At 48.1% G+C, this 9633-nt stretch overlaps 2 protein-coding genes across 2 annotated transcripts; both read left to right on the plus strand.

The window, feature by feature from the left end:
- Nucleotides 1-2236: 2236 nt before the first annotated feature.
- On the plus strand, nucleotides 2237-2863 carry LOC123825889 (U4/U6.U5 tri-snRNP-associated protein 1-like). The gene has a single exon (XM_045849545.1). It carries the CDS (start codon nucleotides 2237-2239, stop codon nucleotides 2861-2863), a length of 627 nt encoding a protein of 208 aa, XP_045705501.1.
- Nucleotides 2864-3440: 577 nt separating this feature from the next.
- On the plus strand, nucleotides 3441-6356 carry LOC123826865 (putative zinc finger and SCAN domain-containing protein 5D). Its single transcript, XM_045851096.1, has 4 exons — nucleotides 3441-3567; nucleotides 3903-4127; nucleotides 5133-5283; nucleotides 5781-6356. The coding sequence occupies exons 1-4, from the start codon at nucleotides 3460-3462 to the stop codon at nucleotides 5906-5908; spliced, it is 612 nt and encodes a 203-aa protein (XP_045707052.1). The 5' UTR covers nucleotides 3441-3459; the 3' UTR covers nucleotides 5909-6356.
- The last annotated feature ends 3277 nt before the right edge of the window (nucleotides 6357-9633 follow it).

Genomic DNA, 9633 nt, shown 5'->3' on the forward strand with positions numbered 1-9633 from the left:
ATCCTATGGTGTTTGTTTTTCTCTGACTGAGTTCACTCAGCACAATGCCCCCCAGGTCCATCCAAGTTGTTACCAATGGCAAGATTTCATTCTGAATGATGGCTGAGTCATATTCCATTCAGTAGAAGCACCACTTGTTTATCCAACCATTTCTTGATGGGCTCTTCAGTTGCTTCCATATCTTGGCTCTGATTTTTATTGCTTCCTGTGATTGCGTGTTTTTCTTTAATGTGAAAGGAACCTGGAGGGATTAAAAATGACCAGTGGAATCACTGCCTTCTCCCTGATGGCAAACAACCTGAAACCCCTTAATTCTCAGGGCTTCAGACAGTCTTTTCTCCCATCCCAAAGTTTGTGGGAGGATGTGTTCACCTTCCAGAAAAGAAACTCTAGGGGTGCTCCCCTTCCCCACCTGTCCTAGGAGTTCACCTTCCTGACTCTCAGTGACCTTGCCCAGACCTTCAGAGAGACCCCCCCGCACCGCCATCTCTGGCTGGAAGGAAGGTTCTTGTTTTTCCCTGGCTGTTTTCCTTGGAATCAAATGCATCTCTGGAGAAAATAGAAAATGGCTTTTTGGCTTTAGGAGGTAGGTTCAGGACCCAGGCATAACTTCTTTCTAAATATCTTGATTAATGGAAATTCCAAAGGCCATTAGGTTTTAATCCCTTTTCTGGAATGAGATTAAGTATGGGTGATTCAGCACTGGCTGTGTGACTCAGTGGATTGAACATGGGCTACAACCAAACGGTTACTAGTTGATTCCAGGTCCAGGCACATGCCTAAATTGCAGGCCAGGTCCCCTGTGGGGGCCACATGAGAGACAACCACACATCGATACTTCTCTCCCTCTCTTTCTCCCTCCCTTCCCCTCTCTCTAAAAATAAATAAATAAAATAGTTTTTTCAAAATGTATACAGGGTTCTGTTAATCCATTAATCCCATAATCCCAGCAGCACATTGTGCTGTAGGGGGTTGGGAGTGGGTGAGCAGGAACTAGAGGATTGTTCCATGCTACAAGGTTACCTTTTGTGGTAATGAAAAATGAGGTTCAAACAAAAGTGGGAATGCATTTAGTGGCACAAAACCATAAACTTTAAAAAAGAATTAAATGAGTGAATTTTTTCCTGTGTATTTTACCACAATATCAAAGTATCTGTAGGAGTCTAACTCTATCTAGTAGGATTTGTGTGTGTGTGTTCTCCCTTCCCTGGGACAAAGAAGGAAAAGAAGAAACTGTTAGGGGACAACCCTGGGTTAATATTTTCCATGTTTCCCCTGGCCAGGTGGCTCTCAGTTGGCTGGGGTGATTATCCTGTGCACCAGAAGGTTGCTGGTTCAATTCCCAGTGGGAGCGAAAAGAGGAGGTAATTGATGTTTCTCTGTCACAGTGCTGTTCCTCTGTCTCCCTTCCTCTCTCTCCAGTCAATAAGCATCCTCTGATGAGGATTTAAAAATAAATCTTTCCCTTGTTATTACACCACATGCAATTCCCTGGTTGTAAATATCTTTCTGTATCTTCCTACACAATCATGGCTGATACAGTGATTAAAAACTACCAATCTATTCTCTGTTCAGAGGTGTCAAACTCATTTTCACTGGGGGCCACATCAGCCTCACAGTTGCCTTCAAAGGCTGAAATAGATTTAGGACTGTATAAATGTAACTACTCCTTAACTCTTAAGGAGTTGAAATCACACTCAGCCCTTTGAAGACAAATGTGAGTTTGATGTGGCCCCCAGTGAAAATGAGCTTGACACCCCTACTGTATCATATCTTGATGAAAAGCTATATAAGGTGATGTCATTATTAAAACAGAGTTTAGAAGCATCACACTTCATGACTATATTTGATTTAGAGTATAGGATAAACAATATTGTCCCAACTCACAGATGAGAATACTGAGCCCCCCCCACCTGTGTACATTTAGGAGCCAGAATCTAGAGGGCCATTCAGGTACAAATAACCAGCATCTCTAATCAAATATGAGCATCAGAGAATAATAGTATGGGTGAACTTCCAGGGTATTAAGTGTGGGACCAGCGAGGGGTGTCTCGTATTGTGAGGACAGTTTTTGAGGGGAGGGAAGGGTGGAGTAATAGGTTAAACTCATTTTATTCTCCTTCCCCCATTGCTCAGCTTCTGGATTTATTACAGAGTCAACCCCTTCCTTGGGTCTCCATTAGTTGCTGGCTTTGGGAAGTTTGCTCGAGTGACATTGAAACATTTTCTAGGGAGTATGGCTGCACACCAGTCCCACAGGGAGGAGAACATCGGCTGGATCACGGTCCACTTGGACGAGGAGCAGCAGCATCAGGGCTTCTCTGCCTCCTCCACCACCATCCTGGACGAGGAGCCCATCGTGAGCAGAGGGCTGGCGGCCGCGCTGCTCCTGTGTCAGAAGAAAGGGCTGCTGGAGACCACAGCGCAGAAGGTGGCCCAGGTGAAGGCCCCCAGTAAGGCCCTGCCGTCAGCGGTGCACTGCACTGAAGACAAGACAGCCATCGGTGACGAGCGCAGCCAGTGGGAGGAGTTCCACGGCTTCACCCGGGACTTCAAGGAGAAGGACGGCTACCAGCCCCACGTTCGGATCGAGTACGTGGATGAGACGGGCCGGAAGCTCACCCCTAAGGAGGCTTTCCGGCAGCTGTCCCACCGCTTCCACGGGAAGGGCTCAGGCAAGAAGAAGACAGAGCGGCGGATGAAGAAGCTGGACCAGGAGGCGCTCCTGAAGAAGATGAGCTCCAGCGACACGCCCCTGGGCACCGTGGCTCTGCTCCGGGAGAAGCAGAAGGCCCAGAAGACACCGTACATTGTGCTCAGTGGCAGTGGGAAGAGCAGGAACGCCAACACCATCACCAAGTGAGGCCATCCTTGCTTCCAGTCCCTGCCCCGACTTTAATATTAAATCAAGTTCCCTTCTGAGCCCTGGCTGGTGTAGCTCAGTGGACTGAGCCCGGGGTGGGAACCAAAGTGTCATCAGTTCGATTCCTAGGCAGGGCACATGCCTGGCTTGTAGGCAGGGCCCCAGTGGGGGGTCACGTGAGAGGCAACCACACATTGATGTTTCTGTTTCTCCCTCCCTTCCCCCCTCTAAAAATACATAAATAAACTCTTAATAATAAAAAAATTAAGTTCCCTTCTTATTTTTTCAAAAAAGAAAGAAAAAGAAAAAATTTCCAGTGACTATGGCTGCACACCAGACATTCCCGTGTGCTCCTGGAAAACCCCAAGAAGGCCAGGGACCACATGTGCCATTGTCTGCACTGCCCCAGGGAAGCCTTCCTGGCAGGCAGGGCCAGGACTCGGAGATGTGGCATGTAGCCTTCAGAGCCTTCACCAGCTTGGAGGACTCAGACCCAGTCCAGGATCTGCGGAAACTCTGAGCTCTGCTGTCCACGGGTGAGGCCTGACCTGCACACTGGGGAAAAAATTCTGGACAAGCTGGTGTTGGAGCAGTTCATGATCTCCATGCCCCTGGAGCTCCAGGTCTTGGTCAAGGATCACAATGTACATAGTTGCAAAGACTTGGAGGACATCCTGAAAAGTCAGGAGAAACCTAAGACATGGGTGAGTAGGAACCTCAGGGTTGGCATGGGTAAGGGAGGGCAGGCATGGGGGCTGGACTGGAAAGGGCAGGTGGGATTGTTTCTGTGTCTTTGGTTCTCCAGTGGGGACCCTTGGAGATATCTGGACACATTTGGGTTGTCACGGTGGGGGGCAGAGAGCATGCTAGAGGCCAGTGGTGCTGCTCACATTGTGTACTGCACAGGACAGAACCATGCAGCCTTGAATGTGGACTGTGTCGAGGTTCAGCAACCCCAGCCTGTGCCCACACAAAGTGTGAGTGTCGGGTCAGATGCATATAAAGAATATGATGCATGTGGTTCTTATGTTGTGTGAAGTTCTCCCCACAGACTATAGTCAGCATTGAAGGACAGAAGTTTCTGGTGCACAATTCAGATGTCCAGATGGCTGGAGTAAAAGCTGGTGATGAGGATCCTGTGAGAGACTTGTCCATGAAGTCCCGGTCCTTCGTGTGTGAGGTGGAGGTACATGGCAAGAACAACCGGGAGGTCAGCCAGGAGCCAGAGAATCAGCCAGAAATCAAGGACATGTCAAGGGAGCAGGTAAGTGTGTGATGCCAGGACCTGCGGGGACAGGTGGGAGAAGGTCCAAGAGGAAGAAGCCGTGGGTGGAGTAATGGGGTCATTGGGCCCAGGACAGAACAGGACCCGTTAAATGCATCCCAAGAAAACATTCAATTCCTAGACATTTCTGAGGTCATGTGGACAAGAAAGACTCACCAACCTTTGCCCCTCCCACCCACACAGGCCAGTGATGTCAAGGCTAATTTTCTTCAAAAGGCATTTCAAGAAATGATAATTGGCCAAATGACCCATTTTTGGAATATTGCCCATTTCTTACCATGAAAGGAGTTGGTTCTTCCCTGGAGTCCTTTGACCGCCAAGGGGACCTTTGGCAATAGTGGAAGACACTTTGGGTTTTCCACCTGGGTGGGAGATGCAAGTGCTGTCCATGGAGCAGATGACAAAGCCCCTGTCCAATGTCCTAAATGAACAACACCAGAATCCACCCAGAATGTAAACAGGGATGACTCAGGACATCTGGAGCTAGAATCGCTGTGCTCCCACAGTTGGGAGCAGGGGGCATGTGGGGTGTCCTGAAGAGGCACACTTAGAGAATTAAAGTAAAAACTGTGAGATGCAGCCCTGACTGGTGTAGCTGCATGGGGTGTGTATTGTCCTGCAGACTGACAAGTTCAATTTCCGGTAGGGCACATGCCTGGGTTGTCTGCCAGGTCCCTGGTGGGGCAACTGAGTGGCAACTGATGGCTGTTTCTGTTGCACATCCATATTTGAAAAAAAAAAAAACCAAAAAACCCTGTTAGTATAAACTTGACTGAAATGTGTGGTGGGTACAAACAACAGGGAGTCGAGTGAGGGTTACCTGGGGCGATGGAGTGACCCCAAGAAAGTCTGGGCAGAGCCGCAGAACTGCACCATTAGGACAGCTGGAGTCTCAGAGCAGGGAGCTGGGTAGGTCAGGGGAAGAGGAGTTGGAGCTTTCTATGCCTGAATGTAGACACAGCCATAATCTCTGTTGGTTGTCAGGGACTGACAGTTCTCCTGCCAGAGACCATCCCCGAGGAAGGTGACCTGGAGGGAGTGAGACCCACTCAGATGCTGGAGGAGGACCCAATGGAGGATCAGGAAGAGAAGACAGTGCTTCCACCTGCAGAGACTCTGCTCTCGAGGGGTCCTGGTGAGTGTGGACACGGGGGCTTCCGTGGAGTTAGTGACCTGCCGGGCAGGAAAGTTCTCAACCAGCATCAGCTCTGGTTCAAAATGTGCTTGCTAGTTTTGAACATGCTCTCAGTTAAATGCTTTATTGGTGAGTCCTTTCTTCCAGAAGTTTTTATGGGGATTCAGAGTGAGGAAAACCTGCCAGAAGGGACTGGCACTGAAAACACAAATTCCACCCACTATTGGGAGACAGACGGTTTGCCTCAGTGTCAGAAAAGAAACGATTCTTAGGCTGTAAGAGGTCCCCTCAGAAGAAAATGTCTTCACGCCTCCATGCCCCAAGATATTCAAGAAAGAGGAGCCATGTGGCTGGATGAAGGAGAACTCTCCTGATAGCTCAGGTCCCATTCAGGTCAGGCACAAACCACCATGGGAGCCACTGTCAGAAAAGGAGCCAGATGACGCACTCTGTCCAAATGTGCAGATTGCAACAAAACATTTATTTGTGAATCACAGCTAACGATTCACCGAAGGTCACACACTGGAGAGAGGCCCTTCCAGTGCCAGGTTGGCTCCAAGAAGTTCATACAACCCTCAGACCTGCGAGTTCACCAGCGAGTCCACACAGGAGAGAAACCCCATAACTGTCAGATCTGTGGGAAGTCTTTCACCCACCAATCCATGCTTCGAGGCCACCAGAAGGTCCACACGGGGGAGAAGCCATATTCATTCAAGGTCTGTCACAAGCGTTTTGGACACAAGGGGAACGTCAACATCCACCTCTGCATCCACACAGGCCTCAGGCCCCACAGCTGCCCCGAGTGTGGCCAGGACTTCCGTCAACTTGGGAGTTTGAAATGCCACAAAAAAACCCCACATTCAAACGTGACTTCCTGAGGATTCCATCCCCCTTCTGCCTGAGGGGGAAATTAATTGTATCACCTGTGTTGGAAAAATGATGGATGTCAGGCTAAACCCACACGAAGTTTCTAGAATACAGCAAGGCTTCTATACTTTGGAATTCAGATCCTTGCATAAGCACAGACCCTCCTTACTGGTTTCTGTTTTCTGCCTCATTATAACCCACTGTTACTTTCCACACAGGATGTTTCCTGGTTGTTTATGATACTATTATTCTTCCAATAAAATGTAAGTCTTTTTCGTTGTTTCAATAAATAGTCCACAATTCAACCGTAATCTCTTGTCTTGTTGTTGTTGTTCTTTTCTCACTGTAGAAGGGGGTGATCCCAGTAGGGAGGCCAGATTTACCTCAGAACACCTGGGCAAGTGACCGTTTCGGCTTCTCTGTGCAGTTCCTGACACCTGGATTCCACTTTGAAGGGCAGAGTTGTTACAGAACAACAAGGGGGCGGGGGCTAAGGGTGGTAGACTATTACCTCAAGCAACCCCTCAGGTTCATTCTGGCTGCTGCCAGAGGAAACATGTCTCTCTCTCAAATCCCTTTTTGGGGCCTCCCTCTTGGCTGCACCCTGTTGCAATCCCTCCTTTCAGATTTACACCCACTTTAGAATCTTATAAAGGACAATGGACGAAGGTCTCATCTTCTTGTAACTACTTCCTGCTGGACATGGATGTTGTCCTACCTACCCTTGGGTCAGGGGTGCCCTGAAAGGGAGGGAGGTGCAGCACAGAGGGAGTCCTTCCTGTAAGGGGAAGGAGCTTACAGAATCCCAGTCAGCTGGTTGTCACCAGGAAGTCCCAGGCTTGGTGTCCAAAGGCTGGCATTACTGGGCCATAGGCATCCTGGTCATATTCTGGAAGTGACAGATTTAGAAAGAATTGGAAGGCACAGTTAAATCAGAACTACTAAATGACAAAGGTAGGGACTTAAGTAAAGAATGGCTTAGCTGGAGGAAGGTGTACAAGGCATGCTACACCTATCCAAAACCCTTGTGACTCACTATACTTCACTCGGGCTGAGGGGAATATTTTAGGATTTCCCTCCTTTCAGATATCTGGGCCCTTTCTGTCCAAGCCCTCAAGACACAAAATGGGAAATCAGTTCTAAAGTGAAGCCCAGAGATTGCCGGAACCCTTCACCAACCCAACCATGTAGGTTCAGCCAAATTGTTGAGTCTCAGGGTGATGATGAACATGGGCTCCTTAAGTGAGGCCTATATTGCAACCAATCCCTCAGGTAATGAGGTCATAGGCATATGCCCTACGAAAACAGAAGAACACACAGGTTAATTCACACAATCCTCAAACCAGTCTCTGTGCTGGGGAGATTGTCTTTTGGGAAGACATTCAGTTGCAAGACCCTTTCTGCAATGACATTTAGTGATGGCAATTGGACAGGTCCTCTGTACATGTAAATTGCACATCTTTGGTGATATTACAAACCCAGTTTCAACTTTCAAATGAAAATAAACTTTCAAGAGAGCTGCGCCATTCTGATGTCCAGTACTGAGCATTGTGATTTTCCTTGAACTGCAATTTTTCTCCTTAAGATCACCCTCACTGATATGAAAGGGACTACTTTGAGTCCTGCTTTTAAGTTTGCCTGTTCATTTGCATAAACACACCCAGAGCAGCCTGGATCACTTATTATCTTTAAGTCTGCTTTGCTGGAACTCACACAGGGAACCTTTAGATTGACATCTCAGTTCACCCCTGGGGGCACAGAAGCAGAGCCACACAACTGCCATGTAGTTTCACGTGTACCAGTAGTTTCACTCAAATCCTTGAGGCTTCCATTGTGCCTACAGGTTCCTTTTGGGCCATCTTTCAGAAAAGCAACCTTCATTCCTTCCCTGGAAATACTGTCACAAACTGCACAGCTAACCAAAGTACCAGGCTTTTCTCATGGTCTTACACTAGCTTCCCAAGTCAATCCCAGTTCCTCGGAGCTTTCTGGTGAAGACCAGACCCACACATGCCTCCTTCAGGTGTGACATTCCAGTCAAAGTCTTGGTTAACAAAACCACTATTAATGACTGGTCTTATTGGATTTATGAAAGGAAACCTTATGTCATCACTCACTCCTTCAGAATGCCAAATTCTGGAGGGATAAGGGAGAAAAATACAATGTGAAGGAAAATCCTTTTCCTTCTGATATACACCAGGCTTCTCAAAACTTTCACTTCCACTGACCTTCTGCAACATTCACAAACCCTCTAATCTTTCTTTCCTACACCTTCTTCATTTACATTATCTTTTACTTCCCCATTTACTTTCCTACAGAGTGTGACATTTCAACCTTCCCTGGAATCCTCAGTTTCCTTTTCAGAGCAGATACAGAGCAAAATCCAAAACACAGAGTTCCTGAACACTATACAGGTGGAGGCATTCTGTTGCACTAGTGTGTCCATTGGTGTCTCACACAGACATACTCCTTCAGGCCCGGTCTCTTGGCAGAGACATGCCTCCTTTGCCTCAGGCTGAAACACTCATCAGCCCCAAATGACCCCTCCTGGGGCCAGAGACGCAAAGGCATGCTCCCCACCTGGGGAGCATGAAACTGTAAGTGAGCAGACAGGGGCCACCTGGGAGCAGCATACTAACCAAACCATTACCCACAACTCCATTGTTCCAAAACTGTTCAGAAACCAGTTTTTAACCAAACCATTTCACTTTATTGCTCCCTCCCCATTCCCTTTCCTTTTCACCTTTCCAGGTGTGATTAGGCAGCCAATGCACTCAGGAGGAGCACAGAAAAAAATCTCTAGACTGGGAAAATTCTGTAGTCTCACTCTATCACACCTGAGGGGGTCAGTCTGCCATGGACAATTATTATCCCTGAGAAGTCGCCAAAAACTGTTACAGAACAAGGGGGGGACTAAGGGTGATATACTATTACCAAAAGGAACCCCTTGGGCTCATTATGTCTGCCACCAGAGGAAAGACATCTCTCCATGCCAGAGATTCCTGAAAAGGAAAGGAAATGTTTATTTAATTCCATACATACTTAAAGTAGTGACCTAATGCCGTCATCAAAATCACAAAGTCCCTTAAAACACTCACAATCACGCACAGTCCTTCCTTCCCCCTTTGTCCAGTCTGGGGGACCGTATCTCAGGAAAAGATATAGAAGTCAGTGGCTCAGGCAGACCCCAGTTCTTCCCAGTAATCCGTCTCAGCTGGTAGACCTCCCTCAGTTCCCGCCACCATCAGCTGTGTCACCAGGATCTCTTCTAAAGCCGGGTGGTGGTTTCCCCTAGGAAAGCTGTGGGGTCCCCACTCTGGCAAAGCCACAGGATTCTCTTTCTATTGCCCTAGCCACGTAGTCCTCTCTGCACAATGGCTGCAGTAGTCTCTACTCTGCCAAAGCCACGTGGTTCTCCTTTCATTGCCCCAGCAGTGTGGTCCTCTCTCCTAGGGCTGAGGATCACAATTCTGTCAAAACCGC

The sequence above is a fragment of the Phyllostomus hastatus genome, unplaced genomic scaffold, assembly GCF_019186645.2.
Source record: "Phyllostomus hastatus isolate PE091 unplaced genomic scaffold, TTU_PhHast_1.1 phas_contig_133, whole genome shotgun sequence".
In the NCBI taxonomy this organism is placed as follows: Eukaryota; Metazoa; Chordata; class Mammalia; order Chiroptera; family Phyllostomidae; genus Phyllostomus; species Phyllostomus hastatus.

Bases quoted from the DNA above. Each gene is read 5' to 3' on its own strand.
- LOC123826865 (XM_045851096.1), top strand. From the start codon at position 3,460: ATGATCTCCATGCCCCTGGAGCTCCAGGTCTTGGTCAAGGATCACAAT. The intron at 4,128-5,132 runs GTAAGTGTGTGA...GTTGGTTGTCAG, and splicing joins AGGACATGTCAAGGGAGCAG to GGACTGACAGTTCTCCTGCC. The intron at 5,284-5,780 runs GTGAGTGTGGAC...TGTGAATCACAG, and splicing joins TCTGCTCTCGAGGGGTCCTG to CTAACGATTCACCGAAGGTC.
- LOC123825889 (XM_045849545.1), top strand. From the start codon at position 2,237: ATGGCTGCACACCAGTCCCACAGGGAGGAGAACATCGGCTGGATCACG.